Here is an 18,580-nt window from a genome sequence, read left to right on the forward strand (position 1 = left end):
CATGGAATAACAAAGATAAACGTTTAGACTTACACAACCTCGATTAATTGCCGTGATGAATTCAAATTCTATGACGAGGAATCCACTCTGATGATGACAAAACTTTGTACATTTGCTGTTATGTTAAACTTATATTAAAGTTTTCTTCATTACCCATTCAAGCCATCTCCAACCATTATTAGTCTCAAAGTGGGTTACTCATCATCGAAAATATTAGTTGCTGTATTCCAACTGTTCCACATTATTGCAGTGTACTTGTACCTTCTTAGTCTAAATGTATCTGCATTACAGTTGGAAGGTTTGAAATACTCAGTTACAACCTCAAAGTAAATTTACACTGTTCTTAAAGAAAATAAATTGGATATTTTGTATAAACCTGCTAATATAACTTAAATTTTAATTCATTAATAATGGCCAAAAATATTTAATTTTTCCAAAAAATCAACTTTTGTTACTTTAATTTAAAGGTTTGTTAACTGAAGCATTTTGCTAATTAAGTTATTCTTACTAGCAAATGACTGAAAATTGATAGCCTTTTGCGCATATATATATATATATATACATACATACATACAATAGAGTGGCCTTTATTTTTGAAGATTTAAATTACAACACACTCAGTCATTTTGTTCCAATATTTAAATAAGTAATTAACACCAAATTTTATCCATATTGAATAACATTTAGGGGTTGCTCAAAGTAGTTGTCATTTTACCTTATAGCTCACATTATATCTGAATATTATAGAACGTTCCACAATATTCTAAACAATTCTGGAAGGTTCTTTGGTATTATGGAATGTTCTAGCATATTATTATGAAATATTATAGCACATTTTAAAAAATTAGAGATTATTCCACATTATTCAGAATGTTCAAGAACATTCCATATATAAATAATCCATACTGTCACTTTTTACTAATGGAATTTTCTGCATCATATTTTAAAACTTGTCCTGGCATGTACATAATTATAAAGACTGTAGGCTTTCTTCTGGTCCAGATACTGAAATTTCCAAAATGAATACTCGCCCCTTCACAAAGTTTAGCTATCTTCTCAAGCTCTTCTGCAAGTTCTGCCAAGGAGAGTTGCATGCTATTAATCTTGTGAAAACTCGCACCTAATTACATGTGAATTTGTGCAACTGCATGATGATGACCTCATGCAACAAAGGCCCTCTACCAATAGGAGAGCAACACATCTCCATGTGCACCAACTCTCCTTATGAATTTGCACTTGTAAATCTTCATTCTTCTCCTTGGCACTGTATTGACCAGACGTGTTTAAATTTCCCATCTGTATTAAATTTTAATAAGACTTGCATCATTAACAAAACTTTAATTTTCACTTTCTTTAACTTCAAAAGTTTTAGTATTTTATCTTGATTTCTCAAATGATGGTAATTTATAATTAGTTCTGAGTGTGAGACATTGTTCACACTCAGGCTTTAAACCTGCTGTAGCTTTTGGAGGTCTGTTAACTGTCCAGGTTGTAGCAGTCATTGTTCAATGTATTTTGAATTACCCCTCCCCCCCTCAACTTTCAACTTGACAACTTTCAAGTTGTCAACTTTCTTCCTTTCCCAGTTCTTACCACTGGTTTCTATCTGGCCATCTTCGGGATCAGGACCCTTATCTTTTTTTTTCAGTTTTTAGTTCCCTATTTTTTGCATTTTTAATCTTTTTCTTTTTACTCTTTTGTCTCCTATCTTCATATTTTATTTGTTGCACTTCTTCATGCTTCTGATAATTTCTGTGGACAATCATTCTCTTCTCTGGTTGGCCTGTTCCACTTCATCTGCTCTATCCCTCCATACGTATTTCCCCTGCTGTCAGTACTCCTTGGGTTTACAGTACCTCTTCTTTCCTTCTTGTGGACGTATTATTTGTCTGGCTCCCTTTCTTTGCCCAGATGTCTTTTGTGGTGTTCTTTTCCTCCTGGTTACCTGGTCTTTATAATATGACTTCTCATTCTGTTTCCAGTTTTTTCCTTTTCTTAACCTTAACTCCTATTCCTCGTCCAGGTCTATCTACTTCTCACCTTTCCATTCTGTATCCCAGGTCATCTTCTTTTTCTAATCTATTAGGATCATATTTTACTATTCTTGCTAGTGACTATAACGCACGTATGATTCTGTAGGTATCTTTCTCTCCTGCTGCTGTTGGTCTACCAACGGTCATTTTCCATTTATTAAACTTAGTCTCTTTTTCTGCTATTCTTCTCTTTTTTTCTTTCCATTTTTCCTCTGTCAACTCCATTTATGGTCTTTTTTCACTCAGTTATCAGATGCCTTTCTCAACATCTCTCTCAGCCCATCCTCTTTATTTTTTCTGTCCTCTCCATTCTTTTTTGAGTCTTCCATTTCCTTGCTTTTCCCTTTGCCTCAGCATTGGCCCCTATTGTATTTGTTGGCATTGTGGAGGTCTTCACTTGCCATATTCATGACCCATGGCTGGTATTTCTTTTCTTTGACTATTTATTTCTGTTAACCATTGCGGGATGTTTCCTCTATTCCCACCTCCCTCCTTTTACAGTAGTTGTTTGGTTAGGAGGGGGGACTTGTCTTGAGATCTGGGTCCTTTTTCATACTTACTTGATGTTGGACACTTTGGACATTTCATTTTTCTGTTGCCTCAACCAAGTTCAGCCTGTCTTCTTTTTCCTGTGAACTATGGGTTATCTAGTCACTGGGTTTTACATTTCTTGTTCTTTCTCTTTCAAGGACTCTGACTTCTCTAGAACTCCCCCTTCATTTGGAGTATGCCTTCATTTATCTCCTACAGTAAACCTTACAGACCCTGAATTTTCTTTCTTAGGTTCTTTTGTCCTCTGTGAGCCTCTCCTCTATGAATTGTCAGGATGACTGAACCATTCCTGTCCTACTTCCTGCATTCCGTTACCATCTTTCAGACAAGATCTCCCCTTTTTTGATGTTTTTCTCTTGGATTTAGGTACATTTTTGTGGAGGGGTTGGTCTTCCGATGTTTGAAAGTTAAATTAATGTCCACTCCTCATCAATGTGCATGATCTTCTCTCATTTTTGTCATTCATATTCTCATTCCTTCTCCTACTGGTTGCTCACTTGGTCATGCTTCACTTCATTTTTTCCAAGACCTTTCCTTGCTCCAGCTATCATTGTAGCTTCTGTTCTGGGGCCTTTTTGTTTTAGGTTAACTATGTACTTCTGTGCCTGTTTAAATCATTTGCCAAGAGCTTCCTACTCATTGGTGATCCACTTCTTTTGGTCAGTTCTGTATACTATCAACTGAGTAGCCTTGGCTTGGTTCCTGTGTCCTATTGAACAATTCAGTGTGCTTTATCATGCCCCTCTTTCTTTAATGGTGCTGTCTTCATCTGTCTTTATTCTGGGACTCCTATTTTCCCTGAATCTCAATTCTTCTTTCTTTTCAGAAGGGGCCCATCAACTGCTCTGTTGACACGTTTGTCTGAAGATGTTGATGCTTCCATTCCATTATCACCCTTTTCATTTTTTTTCCACTTCTTTGTTGATCCGTGAACAAGCTTTCCCAGGCAGGCATGTGGACTCTTTTTCACACATACATCTCCATCTCTGTACCTTCTGGTTGTTTTATCTCCTACTTATGTTTGGTTTCCACAAGTCACCATTCTTTCTTTGTCTTACCATCTTTAAGTAAAATGTGCACTATTTCCCTTTCAGGACCTCTTTCATTCATTAGAATCCCACTAAGTGGTTAGTGTTGCCTTCCAAAGTATACTTAACCAAAATCTGCATTGAGCCAGGATAACAGAAAACACTCACCTTCTACTCTGCTTGTACATGTGCAAACTTTCAGATATGGTGTTCTGCAAGACCAGTTGAAGTTTTCTCATGATATATATTTCATTCTTGTCCATTCCAAACCCTTAACTTATTCCATGGACTGTTATGGAAAAACCCACCACCAGAACAGTCCACTTCTTTGGCTTGCACTTGCTGGCTTTTAAAAACATGGTTTTGCTGTCTCTTATTGCACTGTTTCCAGTAAAGTACCCTTCCATATTGAAGGGCCATTGGAGATCTGGGCACATTTTCCGGGTCTCCCCTATGCAAATCCCTCCCCCCTTAGTGAGTGGAGTAAAGGAGACCCTTGCACTTACCAGTTTCTAGTGGGTAATGGAGAATCCTCATTGATTGTGATCTAATTGTTAGAGCTAGAACAAGAAATCTCATTATGGTGAAAAGTGAATGTAGTGTGGGTCATCCCACATGTATATCTATGATATATCACACATCACAAACTACATATGGACTGATGATACAATTCACTATACTAGTACATTCAATACCTATATCACACAAACCCTCCTTTTGCAGCCAATGTATGTTTAATAGAGTCTAGGGGAAAATCTTATTACTGGTTTCTACTAAATCACAAACATACCCAACTTCCACAGCTGGCAAGGGGTCTGTAGAGACTGATAGTCACATAGAGGTGTATATAAGTATCCATACTGAAGTGAAGTCATACAGTGCCCTCCTCCTGCAGCTGCCATGAGACCCATAGAGACTGACAGTAAGAGGTGAGCACAGATACTTCTCACAAATATCCTTCACCCACAGCTGGTTTTGACCCACAAGTCTGATGGTTGAGAAAGTAAGCACACAAGATACAATCTGAATGAACCCCAACCTCACTGTACATATTATCTGTCCAACATCTTGGGTGGCCATGTATCAAATTTGTTCATCCCTGCAACAGAACTTTGGCTTCTTCACCTCTTCCATTTTTCTATATTGACAAAGAGTATACCCTGGATGAGAGAAGATGCAGTCTCCCATGGGTGAGCCCCTATGAAGTCTCTGCTGTTGGATGTCATACCCCACTGGCTTCCTTCAGATGCTTTTTGAAGAGGGCTTATCTAGGTAAGCTTCGTACCAGTCCCTCCACCATCTGAACATGAGATTCTAGTTAAACTGTGTGTGGAGGCAAGTATTTGTTTCAAAATTTAACATTTTCTTAACCTGGAAGTGTATTTACGATAGATACCTCTACACATATTTTCACCCATCCTCCCCACTTCCAGTGCACATTTTCTTACTTGTATGGTTGAAGAATGAAGATTCACGAATGCAAATGCTTAGAGGGAGATGGTGCATATGGAGGCTTGTTGCCCTCCTATTGATGGAAGGCTTGTGCTGCATGATGACATCACTATACAGTCACAAGTTCCCATGAAATTTAACGATGCTAGTAGCATGGCAGAATACATGTAATAGCTGTGTGTGGAAGTGAGTATCTGTAGGATATACATTTTCATGTAAGGTAAATGTTAACTTTCAATAGATTCCAGTCCAGTCATAAAACTGTAGCTGGTCATGATGAAGTAGCAGAAACAATAGAGGAAATTAAGGAGAGTTTCATTGAGTTTGCTACAAGACAACTTAAGGTTAACCAACCTAGAGACGATTATTTAGAGCTTCTCAAATGAGCTGTTACCTTTCTTGGTTGCATCCCTCCTTGTGAAGTGTGATTTTTAGCACCTGAGGCACTGCATCATGCACAATCATGCATTGCAGTTATTTTGGTACCTGTGTTAATAGATTTGTGACCAAGCACAGAAAGTAGATCATAAATAAACATACATTTATTTATTTTCTCTGCATTATTAACATGTATGGAGTTTTTAAAAAATGTATTCTATTTCTTTTCATAGTTCTACTTAACATTTAATAATTATGTATACTGTATTTGACCTTAATATCATTTTTCTATCTCAAACAGGGAGTCACCTTTCCTTCTTTATTTTCCCTTTTGTCTCATTGGACGCCAATTCAGGAGAGAAGCACATTAACAGGTATCACGGGTAGTGGGGCCAACTTAGGAATGGTTATCACACTTCCAGTGTCAGCTTTACTATGTGAATATGGGTTTGATGGAGGTTGGCCTTCTGTGTTTTATGTTTTTGGTATGTTTATTATGTAGTTGTTTGTATGTTAAAAATAATATGTTTAATAGAACTATAGGCTTTACAACTGAATGTTTTTAAATGAAGAAAGTACTCACCATCCCTCATTAAGGGTGTTGCTTATAAATCACGAGAACCAAGTTTTTATTAATAGCTAAATTAACTGTGGTGGTAAATATGCACAGAAACAGATTCATTTTTGGAGTCTTAAGTTTAACTTCTAATTCTGTATAGGCATGTAATAACATCAAAATGACAATTTTGAGAAATTGTTAAATTTCTGTAGGCCTAAAAATTAAAAATGTTACATAGTATGTAAAATTTTATCTGACATAACATTTTGGGACAACATGGGACCTACTGGTCTTTCTTAACTGGTTCATCCTCTAAACTAAACTAAAACTATTAAAAAATGTATTTTAAAAAATGTTAAAGCCAGCCCTTATACTATCATTGTGTTTACTTAGTTAATGCCTTAGAAAACTGAAAAATTTATAAGATCTCCAATTCAATTAAACCTAGGGTGGCTTGACGTAACAGATTAGCTTACCAGATTGTGAATCTAAGGATCTATGGATTGAGGCTCTTTGCTGTAAAATCTGCACTTTGGGAATATAAGTGTGTTATAAAAGTGATGGTCAAAACTGACTATTTGATTAGTTATTCTAAGATGGTGGATGCTGTTGGCTAGCTGTCTTCTGTCTAATTCATCAGTTTAAAATTAGGGTTAGCAAGCACAGATATCCCTTGTATAGCTTTATGCAAATATCCTAAACTAACAAACAGTCAGTGCTACATTTTGTACTTAAATCTTTAACAGTTTCTTTATAATTATTATTTTAATAGTCGTGTTATTTTTATCCATAAATGGTGTTTACTAAAATAAGATATGCTATTATTTGAAAAATCTGTAAAATTTGCATGTGTACTTATATTTTGATCATTGAATATGTTTCCAGTCCCTCAACTTATTTTAAATTGTAAAGTTGAAGCTAATTGGTACATAAAAAGAGTAAAATTTATTTAAAACCTTCTAGTTATAAGAATGTAGTCTTTTGATACATATGCTATCATTTTTTAGTTGTTGTAAATGGATTTTGATTTCATCATGAACTTGTGTCTTGACATTTTGTTTTCAGACAATTGAAGTTTCAGTTGTTGTCTAGATGCATTTTTTTTTCTCCATGTAGTAGAAATGTTCATTAAGGATACTTGTGAATACCTTCTTGTCAGTTTCGATCTTTCTTAGTTTCTATTTTATTATCCATTTTTTAGGTTTTTGTGGAGTTATTTGGTTTTTATTTTGGAGTCTACTTGTAACAAACACTCCAGAAAGCCATCCAAGGATTTCTGAAGAAGAGTTAATTTACATTCAACAAAACAGGCATGCTATATCATCATCATCATCTCATCAGGTATAAATATTTACTTAACTCTTTGACAATCTAAATCTTTAAAAAAAGCATCTTTACTAAACTAAAATCAGACGTGTAAATTACTTCTTGATCTGATTACTTTATCTTTATGAGTGCTGAATATTTAAATGATATGAAAAAATTGAGTAAACATTGAAATTCAAAACCTTGTGAAACTAATTTTCTGTTTTCTTATATATATATTTTTTCTGTTATAACTCAATTTACAGACGTTTTTATTGTCACCACTATTGGTGGAGTCTATATATTTCATCATATTGAATAATGTTAGTGGTTACAAGACACAATATAAATAACTGAACAAAAGCATTGTTTGAAATCATTCATTTTCAGTGTAAAATATGCTGGTGATCATAGCATCATAATGGAATGACTAAATATTATCCCACTTTTTATTGTGTCCAGAAAAATTAAAATAACTATTGTATTTAAGTATAGTATCAGTAACAATTTAAAATGTGCTATGTATATTTTTGAGTTTTAAAACTCAGTTGTAATCTTACTATAATGGACGTAGCGTGTATGTCATTATTTATGTATGTAATCAAAACTCCTGTGCCATCTGTTACAAACAAAAAAAATCCGTAAATTTCACACTTTGGGTATTCAAGATTCAGATAACCACTTCTTTATAATAGAACACAATTTTAAATAAAAGTACTCTCCTCACAAAAAAGAACACAACTTTCACTAGGAATGTACATGAGGGTTTGATTATATCTTTATTGATGTAACTTTTAAATGTAGTACTGAGAAACTGAAGTTCTTAAAAAAAACTATTATTTTTTTCAATATATAAAAACATTACAGTTTATATCAGTAAAATTTATGAAAAGTTTGAACTCTGTATGTTGCATCATTTTGATGCAATGAGTTGTGTACGACAAAAGAGCACAAACCAAACACTTTTCCTGTGCAGTACTTCTGAAAAAATATCCTTTTTTAGAAAATACTCACTTTTCTAAGTTTATTTCAATGAGGTACGAATACTATGATTATTAATTTCTAGCACAAACAGCCATCCATAGAGCGGTGTTTCTGCTAGTGTATATTAATTAATGTAATCCTTCCTTGACCCAGTAGTAACAGTCCACCTACAGTAAGTTTTGTATTGGATTAGATCAATATATATTGTATAGATCAAGAAATTACAAAACAACTACATTATTTAAAAAATATTGTTATGTATAATGATCATAATCAAATATTTATTCACAGATTTTTAAATATTTGTGTAAATTATCATTCACAGTTTGTCTTTGTTGCTGAACAATCTGGAACCAGCATATAAAGTTGTTTAAATCTTTTTCAAGTAGCTCTAGGCCCAGCATGGCCAGGTGGTTAGGGAGCTCGACTCATAATCTGTGGGTCACAGGTTAATTATAATGTGATGGTCAAACCAACTATTCATTGGTAAAAGAATAGCCTAAGAGTTGGTGGTGGGTGGTTATGACTAGCTGCCTTCCCTCTAGTCTTACACTGCCAAATTATGGACGGCTAGTGCAGATAGCCCTCGTGTAGCTTTACGTGAAATTCAAAAAACAAACAAACAAGTAGCTCTTGATAACTAGGTTGTTCCACACACACACGTACTGTAAACACCTATCTATAGCTGGGATGAAAAGGTTCAGGAATTTACTAAAAAAACTTTAAATTGTAGCTTGCTGTAATTAGCCAATATCTATCTATGAGAAGAAAAATATAGTTCATAGCTTTAAATTTTAGCTTGCTGTAATTAGCCAATATCTATCTATGAGAAGAAAATAGTTCATAGCTTTAAATTGTAGCTTGCTGTAATTAGCCAATATCTATCTATGAGAAGAAAACAGTTCATAGCTTTAAATTGTAGCTTGCTGTAATTAGCCAATATCTATCTATGAGAAGAAAATAGTTCATAGCTTTAAATTGTAGCTTGCTGTAATTAGCCAATATCTATCTATGAGAAGAAAATAGTTCATAGTTTTTTTACTAATGAGAAATTAATTACCATGTATAAGGAATACTCCAAAAACATGGACATTAATATGAGGTTCTTTTTAAAAATCTGAAAATAATAAAATCATTTTGTAGCCAGTCAAACACAAACCTTGTATCAATCTCAGAATTACACCACATCTTGATGATAGTTCAAAGCTTTAGGCTTAATATTTAAGAAACTTGTTTGCTTATCTTGTTACTTGATTAGTCCAAATAAAAACCTCCAATCCTACAATCAGTCCTATCACTTCTAGGTCATACATGTTCATTGTTTATATTATCTGTTACTTACCAACTGTTCTTGGACACAAGTATGATTCATGTAAAGTTTTTCTTGTTTTTTCATGTTGAAATTTTCTTCACTTGTTTTCGTCTGTTATATCTTTGTGTAATTGTGCAAATTCATGAAAAAAAAAGTGAATTTATGTGCCTGAACTTAAATGAATACTAAACATTTATGGTGAATTTGCACGTGTAATTAAAGTTGCTATTTCTAAACTAGATCAGATCTTTTTATAATATACTTTAAAAGGGCACAGGAATATCAGAGCGAGGATTAACTTAATAAATAATCTTACAGTACAGGCCCAAAAAGCCTTTGGTTATGGTACTCAAATTACAATTTGCTGGTTGTGGGATTGAAACCCATCGCAAGAGTTGGCAGCCTTCCCTCTCCTCTATCACTTCAAAATTAGGGATGGCTAGTGCAGATAGTCATCACTTAGCTTTGCATGAAAATCAATAAACAAATGATAGTCTTGTAGTAATCAAGCACTTGCATATCTGTATGTAGCTCTCTCAGCTGTGTAGTTATACATATAGCTTCAAAACATTATTGCTTGTTCACTTTTCAAATAAAACCTTTGAATTTCTTTTACATTAGAAAGCAAAATAAACTAATAACAGCTGAAATAAAAAATATTTTTCATTGCTGTTTTTTGCTATAGAAGCAGGCAATTCCGTGGAGAGCCATCTTGACTTCTAGACCAGTATGGGCTGTAGCATTAACAAAATGCTGTGCATCTTGGGGCTTCTACACACTCTTCACCGAACTTCCAAATTATTTTAATAGTGTTTTACATTCTCCCATCAAAAGAGTAAGTAAAATAAATTAAACTTAATAGAATAAGGTGTCTAGAGGCAAGGTACTATTAATTGTTAACTATCATAGCAAAAAAATTTTGCCAACACATTTATGTGTAGTGAACGAATAATGTAATATTAAAAATACTTCAAATTATTTTATTTTATTCTTATATAGTATGCTATAGTAAAGGCAGACATTTTGTTAATGGTAGCCTTTTATGAAAATTATATTTGCCACACTCTTTCCATTTGTGAATTTACATACAATTATATTGGAGAGCATGGCCTATTTATGATATTGGTTTTTGAAAATTTAACATTTTTTAATGTCATCATTAGCTATACTCATTACCAGTTGTTTTTTGTTCTTGATCTTAGTAGTTAGCTTGCTCTTATTGGAAGTTAATACTAATCAGAAATAATTAGATTTGCTATAAATATTGGTCAACAGCTGTTCATCGAACTTGTATTCTTTTTATGGAAACTTTTAAAACCTTAACTTGTTTATAATTCAATTGAAGCTTGACCAATACTTGTTTTACCACAAGTCATCTGTGTATGTATTGTTATAAGTTGACACTTATAAACTGAATACCTAATTATTGTTTTTCTATCAACATACATATCAGTTACGATGGTTGAAGCTTATAATAAACTGCCATTCAAGAAAAAAGAAATATTTTGCTACTGTATAAAAATTTAATTGCTAATCATTATAAGTATAAAGTATTACACCTCATACCAACAAGTATATCATAGTTTGTAAGCTATTATATGATATAAGATTTATAGAGCATGACTGTTTTTGGAAAGTGAACTTTTCCTCATTAAGGAAAAGTAGAAAGTATACACTATTTCCCAATTTTCCCATAATGATTGTGATTATTGATTTGTTTCTGATTGTATTGTTTTGATTTGTACATTTAAACTCCAGTATGCCACTTGCTTGTTTTTGTACTTGGCTTTCAAACCCTCTGTAGATCTCCTTTGTTTTGTCTCTCTCTGCATCTCCAGAATGGTTTTGAAAATTCTGCAATGTACCTTGCCCAAACCATATCAGTTGTTATTTTTGGTGTTGCCGCTGATTGCATCAGAGCTCGAAGCCAGCTTAAGATTACTCATATAAGAAAACTGTTTGAAACAACAGGCAAGTAAAAAAAGTTAGTTCTTCCGGATAATGTTGCTTAAACATGTTAATATCTAGGTTATATATGCAAACTCTAGTCTGTAGTTAAATGCACAGCTAAATTCTATCACAATAAATAGAGGTGTGGAAAAATTCCACTGAGGCGCACGCACGTGTTGTACTTCAGCTGTTTCACTCATAAGTAGCAAGAAGATATTTCTTTTAGTGCAAATAAGAAAGCTAACATAAAACACTTCTGACTAACTTACAGTCATATTATCAGTCTTCTAAGTTACAGAAAAATAAAGCTTACATAGAATGTTCATAAAATCATAAAACAGATTAATCAACTAAAATACAGCTTTTATGACTAAATCTGAATGTTAAATTATTGAGATTTATAGTGAATTTATAGATTAATTAAATAAAAGGAATTCAAAGGGCCTTCTTAGCCTTTTATCACACGGGAATTTTTCAGGGTTGAAATGTCTTTAATTGAAACAATTTTTGATAAATTCATACAGTTGATTATAGCTCAAATTAACCTTTATAGACCACCAGTGTATCAGGTTTGAGTGTATATGCTTTACATTCAGATCATTAAGTTTGCTATAATTAAGTTTCTTGTTATTAGTATTTATTTATTTCATCACGAGTGCACATAATTATTTTATCAGTGCTTTAGATAGGGATGGAGTAGTGGAATCACTTTTGCATGCCATTTAGATAAATTTTACAAACATACAAGTCCTTTTATTTATTTATTTATTTTCAGTTTGTTTGTTTTTACATTTTTTTGCATCCATTATAATTCTTTAGCATAATAGCAGAAAGAATTTATGATCAAAGTCACTATCATGCAAATATATATTATAAAATATATGAAAATAAACGCTATTATAAAACATTAATAATTTGTTTTATGTAGAATTATACACGGACTTTTCTCTATATTAAAATACTTTTATTAGCAAGCTTTCAGTCTTTTTTACCGGACCATTCATCGGGCAACAATGTAAGAGGGCCAAAAGTTTGCTAATAGAAGTATTTTAACGTAGAGAAAAGTCCGTGTGTTATTCTACATATTAATTTATTTACATTATGAGTCTTAAAAACGAGAATTTGCGTTGTTATCAAAGATTCATTGTTAGAAACCGAAGAAAGCATTGTCTATCGAAGATTAAGTGACATGCTGAATTTTATATCTAGTTTGTAGTATAGACTTTTCAGGATTACAGCATAGCTTCATATTTTTTCTTATTTATATACTCTTCATTAACAGCAGAACATTTGTTGTGTGATGAATTGAGACTAGTATACTTAATGTATTGAGACTTTTAAAATAAATACTTTTGAGAAATTGAGGTATTGCACAACCAGAGGTTTACTTATGGTAACATGAAAAAACATTTACGTTGAAAGACAACAGAAGAAAAGTTCAGAAAGGAAAATGTAAGAGATTTTTCAGAATAAGCAAGTGACAAACGTAATGCTATATAGATAATTGAGATACATGCCTGATGATGTCTTTATTTGTGAAACCATGGTCATGAATAAATGAAGTTTTTGTGAAACATACGGTTCTCTTTGTTTTTTCTTCAATTCTGTAATTTTGGAGTTTCATTAAGTACTGATGGTTTCGAGTATCAGTTATATGAGATTCATATGTTTATGTTAATTTTCATCAAGAAATAGCTTTTTAAGTTATTTCTAATCTTTCACTTTCATTCTTTTTCCCTGTAGGTTTGCTTCTTACAGGTCTGTGTTTGATAGCTGTACCTCTTCTTCGCTGTAATCACGTTGGCATTCTTTCAGTTTTGATACTTAGCATGGTTTTCTTAGCGATTACAACTGGTGGTGACACACCTGTTCCATTGGATCTTGCTCCGGCATATGCAGGTTAGAAAGAAGAACAATTTTTTTCTTACTAGTTTTTGAACCATTTTCATAACCTGGTTAAACAGGGTATTTGCAAAACTGTTACATGCTATAGTTATAATTTCTTTTTGCAATACTATGACAATGAAGTTTTGTTTTCAACTGTTTCAGAATGCTTGGTGGGCCATAGTTAATGTCTCAATAAAGATACTAATTCTCTTGTATTTTATACAATTTTTTAATAACTTTTACATGCTTTGATGATGGTAGTTGATATTTATAATGTGAAGCTACTATGATCATGCAAATCATACTTATTATTTGATCTTCGAGATGGGGTTTGCTGTGTCCCATCTTGTATTTTAACTTTTATACAAAAGACTGTAAGTTTGGAGATGCTTTTCGGACTTCCAGAAGTGGGATGAGCAAAGTTGGAGGAAGGTGCTTTTTTTATAGATGAATCAAAATCCAATTTGTGGTGCACGAAACAACAATACTTTTTTCAATGGAAGATAGGACAATGTAATCACAGTCAACATAAAACATCAACACAAGTGGAGATTACTGGGAGACCAATACAAGTATGGGCTGCACCTCAGCCAATGATGTTGGAGATCTTCACAAATTTAATGGCATTCTGACTACTGATAGGTACATCCAGATTCTTATCTGTCATGCCATTCTCTCAGAGACAAGATCTGTTGGGCAGGGATACTTCTACTAATAAAAACAATTAATTCAAACATGCAGAATATGTGATGAACAATATCTGGAAGGAAAAACCAACATTTACAACCATGGCTTGACCTACACAAAGTCTCATTATAAATATAATTGACCCTATAGATGTTGAAGGGTCAAAGTGCACATTACAACCTTTTGTTATACAGAGTTACATTAAAAATTTAATTAAACTACTTTATTATCATAACTTTAATATCTTAATTTCAAAAGCAAATATTTAAATAAACTCTCAGTCTGCACCTTTGAATCACATGATGAGATGGCACTCTGACTTCTTGTTTATAGATTTTCTCACTGTACTTATAAAGGTTTCAAATTGTTCAACCAATTAGAACATCATACTGTACTTACTAACAAGCCAGAATATACAATTTCAACTTCTTTTTGCTATATTGAGATATTATATTTGTTCAACCCACGTTGACTTGTATCCTCTGACTTTTAAAAAGTTTCTATAATTCTCTCTGAAACTACAATTGGACGTGTTTATAACCAATAGAAAGAACATATTCTAAAACTACATAAATCAAGTTATTGTCTGTTTTATTTTAGCAAACAATGCCAATAATTGTGAAGAGAGCTTGGTGTGTTCAGACTATTAAGACATTGCTTCCAGCAGTACTATATTTTTTTTAATTAATTGACTTGTGTGTGACTCATTTTAGAGTATTACTTGTATGTTTTGCACTTCCATTTCCAGTACTGTACATTTTGAAACAAACAGGCTAAATACTATGTTCTAGTCAGTAATAACTTTGGAGTATAATACAAAGAATTGAAAAATCAACAACATATTAATCACACAATCAGTAGAGTTTTCTGTGGACATTGCCAGTGATTAATAATGTGTCATCACCAGTTTTAACATTTCTCTATTTTGTTCTCATAGACCCATTAGATAGATGTAGTATGTTTATTGTCATGCTTCTCTTGTATATTCATGAGTTATGTTTTGTAATATTGTAACATTTTTATTATCATTGTATTGTTTGCTTATGTCTGTTGATAAAAGTAAAACAAGAATATAGATTTTTAGTTACTAAAAAATCCTATTTTCTTTTATCATGGAATTTTGGTGAAAGAATAATCGCAATCTGTTCTCATCTCAAGGATTCTAAAAAATTAATCAAAATTGATGCTTAAAATCTGATGTTTATTTATCATAAAGCATACTTACTGTTAAGTATAACTTCCTTTTTCTTAAACCTGTGTGCTCAGGTGGAGGTCAAAATGTGCATTCCAAGACATTTTATGGAGTGCCATTCAACATGGTATTATGTATTTGATGTCGGAGTTATCAGTTATTCATTTTACCTTACACTGCTGATTTAATGATAACTCATGACAGAAGAGAGTAAATAAATACCAGATACAGTATACATGGATACTGAAAAAAATTGTAGATATACAGTTTGGAAGTTTTAGATGTTATACAAATGTAATACGCAAACTATACAATGGATAAAAGTATTTTTATTCTTCTCATGCACTCCAACTTATCAGAATCTTAGTCATACTGACATTGTCAATTCAATAAAACAGAAAACTATATGTGTAATATTGTTCCAGTAATGCTTCCCTTCTTCGGTTGTCTCTTGCACTATTTATAACACACATATAAATCATTCTTCTGAGTTTTTTTGGTATTGCATTTTACTGTATTCTAGCCTACAAAAAAGAAAATGTATCTTTAGTTATGTTTCCATCAAAAGAAAGAACTTGTATTTATATTTTTTTTAACTTTTTTAGGTGCTGTGATGGGAATTGTTAACACAGTTACTAATTGTTCTGGTATTTTTGCACCTATGGTTGCTGGTGCCTTAACAGAGCATGCAGTAAGTAGATGTTTACATTTCTATTTTCATTATTCAAGAATTATTTTTTGTTTCTAATTATTTGAATGAATGTATTATTATGGTGATTACATGTAAATGTAAAAATACGGTTTTAAATTATTTTATTTCCATTGTACAATTTGATGATTAGTATTGGAATAAAACAAATATGACAGTGAGAATAAAAGCAAATTTAAAACTGCCAGAAATGTGCTTTATTTAATTTCTACAAAAACATGACGATGCTATTTTACATATTAAAGAAATTAAATAATTCTTTTTCATTTGTTTCGCACCAACATGCAAGTAATATAAAAAGTACTTCAATATTAATCAGAGTTAGTTAGCTATCAGTCTCTAGTTGATTTGTCAGCTACTGCTAGCCCCTCTCATCATCTTTTCAAATGATGTTTTCTTGCATATGTGAGCCCATAAAAAAGACAGTATGTTTATAGCAGAACTCTTCAAGGTCTAAATATGCCCATATGAAAATTATAGCAGACCCCCAATACTAGAAAGGTATGAAGTTTGCATCATGAGATAACTAGGTCTTTTATAATCCTTTGTGTATCAGTACAGTTTCTGTAATGAAATAATAACTAGATCTTTTATCATCCTTTGTGTATCAGTACAGTTTCTATAATGAAATAATAACTCGGTCTTTTATAATCCTTTGTGTATCAGTACAGTTTCTTTAATGAAATAATAACTAGGTCTTTTATCATCCTCTGTGTATCAGTACAGTTTCTGTAATGAAATAATAACTAGGTCTTTTATCATCCTTTGTGTATCAGTAGAGTTTCTGTAATAAAATAATAACTAGGACTTTTATCATCCTCTGTGTATCAGTACAGTTTCTGTAATGAAATAATAACTGGATCTTTTATCATCCTTTGTGTATCAGTACAGTTTCTATAATGAAATAATAACTTGGTCTTTTATAATCCTTTGTGTATCAGTACAGTTTCTTTAATGAAATAATAACTAGGTCTTTTATCATCCTCTGTGTATCAGTACAGTTTCTGTAATGAAATAATAACTAGGTCTTTTATCACCCTTTGTGTATCAGTACAGTTTCTGTAATGAAATAATAACTAGGACTTTTATCATCCTCTGTGTATCAGTACAGTTTCTTTAATGAAATAATAACTAGGTCTTTTATCATCCTTTGTGTATCATTACAGTTTCTGTAATGAAATAATAACTAGGTCTTTTATCATCCTTTGTGTATCAGTACAGTTTCTATAATGAAATAATAACTAGGTCTTTTATCACCCTTTGTGTATCAGTACAGTTTCTGTAATGAAATGATACTATTTGACAGTAATCTATGCTTTCAAATGGAGGCACTGAGTTATTTTTATTTTTTCTATCAAAAGTTTGACATTCATTTTGATTTGCTGTCTATAATAACTGAGTAAAGGAAACTGAAGTGTGTGAAATGTTACTCAAGGTCCTTTAAAGTTAATATTCAAATCCCATGAAAGAGTATAGCCTTTAATTTAATTTGTTAACTTTTTTTATATCTGGAAACACTAATCGTTTCCTCTTTTAACATAATTTATAAATTTAGAATACTTAATTAATTTTAATTAAATTTATTTTACTTCACTAAATCTTCAACTTCAGGACAGTGATTTTATTATTTTTATCTATACATTTATGGATCATTCTTGGGATTATTACTAACAATCGACCTGGACTGGTGCTTAGCTTGCTTTGGACTGTAAATCCATGGCTTTGTGGTTCATGATCTGTTGTTGAAAAAAATGCACTTTAAAAGTGATAGTCATATCAAAATATTCGGTCAGACAAGAGTAGTCCCAGAGTTGGCAATGGATGTTGTTGGCATGCTGCCTTTCCTATAGTCTATTATTTGAAGATTATGAATGATTAATTATACAGCATTGAATAAAAATTCTAAAACAAACAAGTTCATAAAACTTTGTCAGTTATAATACTCCAGTCATGGACGGTCACATGGCCTCGACGTGTAGTACTAAATTTTATTGTACTAGATTCCAGCCACAATTTGTGAGATGTGATGTTATAACAATAAAGATTTCATATCAAAGCCTAATGTCTATTTTAGTGAGTCCATAAAGAAAGCATATGAAGTACTAATTATTTGAGACTACTTACATTAGTACAAAATTGAATATGCATCTATTACAAACAGAAAACACATAATTTCCTTTAAATTAAGTAGCAAGCAAAAAAGAAAATGACAAAGTATTATATATAATCATTAAAACAATTATTAAATACTTATATGTTATTAATTTATGATATTTCTAACTGTACTATAGTATTAACTTTTATAATGCTTTGCACACTTCCTGTCTTGCCAACATAACTAAAAATATAACAACCATCTTTGTATATTATGTTAATAATAGGCCTTTTAAAAACACAGTATAATTGTAAGATTTATTATATTAAGTGTTTTAAAACCATAAGTGTCATAATAACCTTATGACCTATAACAAAAACCATTTAATCAGTTTTAACATTTTGACACCTGCTCTTGATCAAAGTGGTCAGAAGATGCCTGTTCCTGAGGGAGAGTA

At 32.1% G+C, this 18,580-nt stretch overlaps 1 protein-coding gene across 3 annotated transcripts in view; it reads left to right on the forward strand.

Annotated features, from left to right (window-relative positions):
• The window catches only part of LOC106477042 (sialin-like), a 29,095-nt gene that overhangs the window by 7,483 nt on the left and 3,032 nt on the right, over positions 1 to 18,580 (forward strand). For all 3 annotated transcript variants that reach the window (XM_013937649.2, XM_022381421.1, XM_022381420.1), the window contains 6 exons: positions 5,745 to 5,928; positions 7,204 to 7,343; positions 10,289 to 10,438; positions 11,442 to 11,574; positions 13,297 to 13,452; positions 15,925 to 16,010. In XM_013937649.2, the coding sequence (XP_013793103.1) occupies positions 5,745 to 5,928; positions 7,204 to 7,343; positions 10,289 to 10,438; positions 11,442 to 11,574; positions 13,297 to 13,452; positions 15,925 to 16,010 (849 nt within the window). The remainder of the gene's footprint in view (positions 1 to 5,744; positions 5,929 to 7,203; positions 7,344 to 10,288; positions 10,439 to 11,441; positions 11,575 to 13,296; positions 13,453 to 15,924; positions 16,011 to 18,580) is intronic.

This window comes from Limulus polyphemus, unplaced genomic scaffold, assembly GCF_000517525.1.
Source record: "Limulus polyphemus unplaced genomic scaffold, Limulus_polyphemus-2.1.2 Scaffold162, whole genome shotgun sequence".
In the NCBI taxonomy this organism is placed as follows: domain Eukaryota; kingdom Metazoa; phylum Arthropoda; class Merostomata; order Xiphosura; family Limulidae; genus Limulus; species Limulus polyphemus.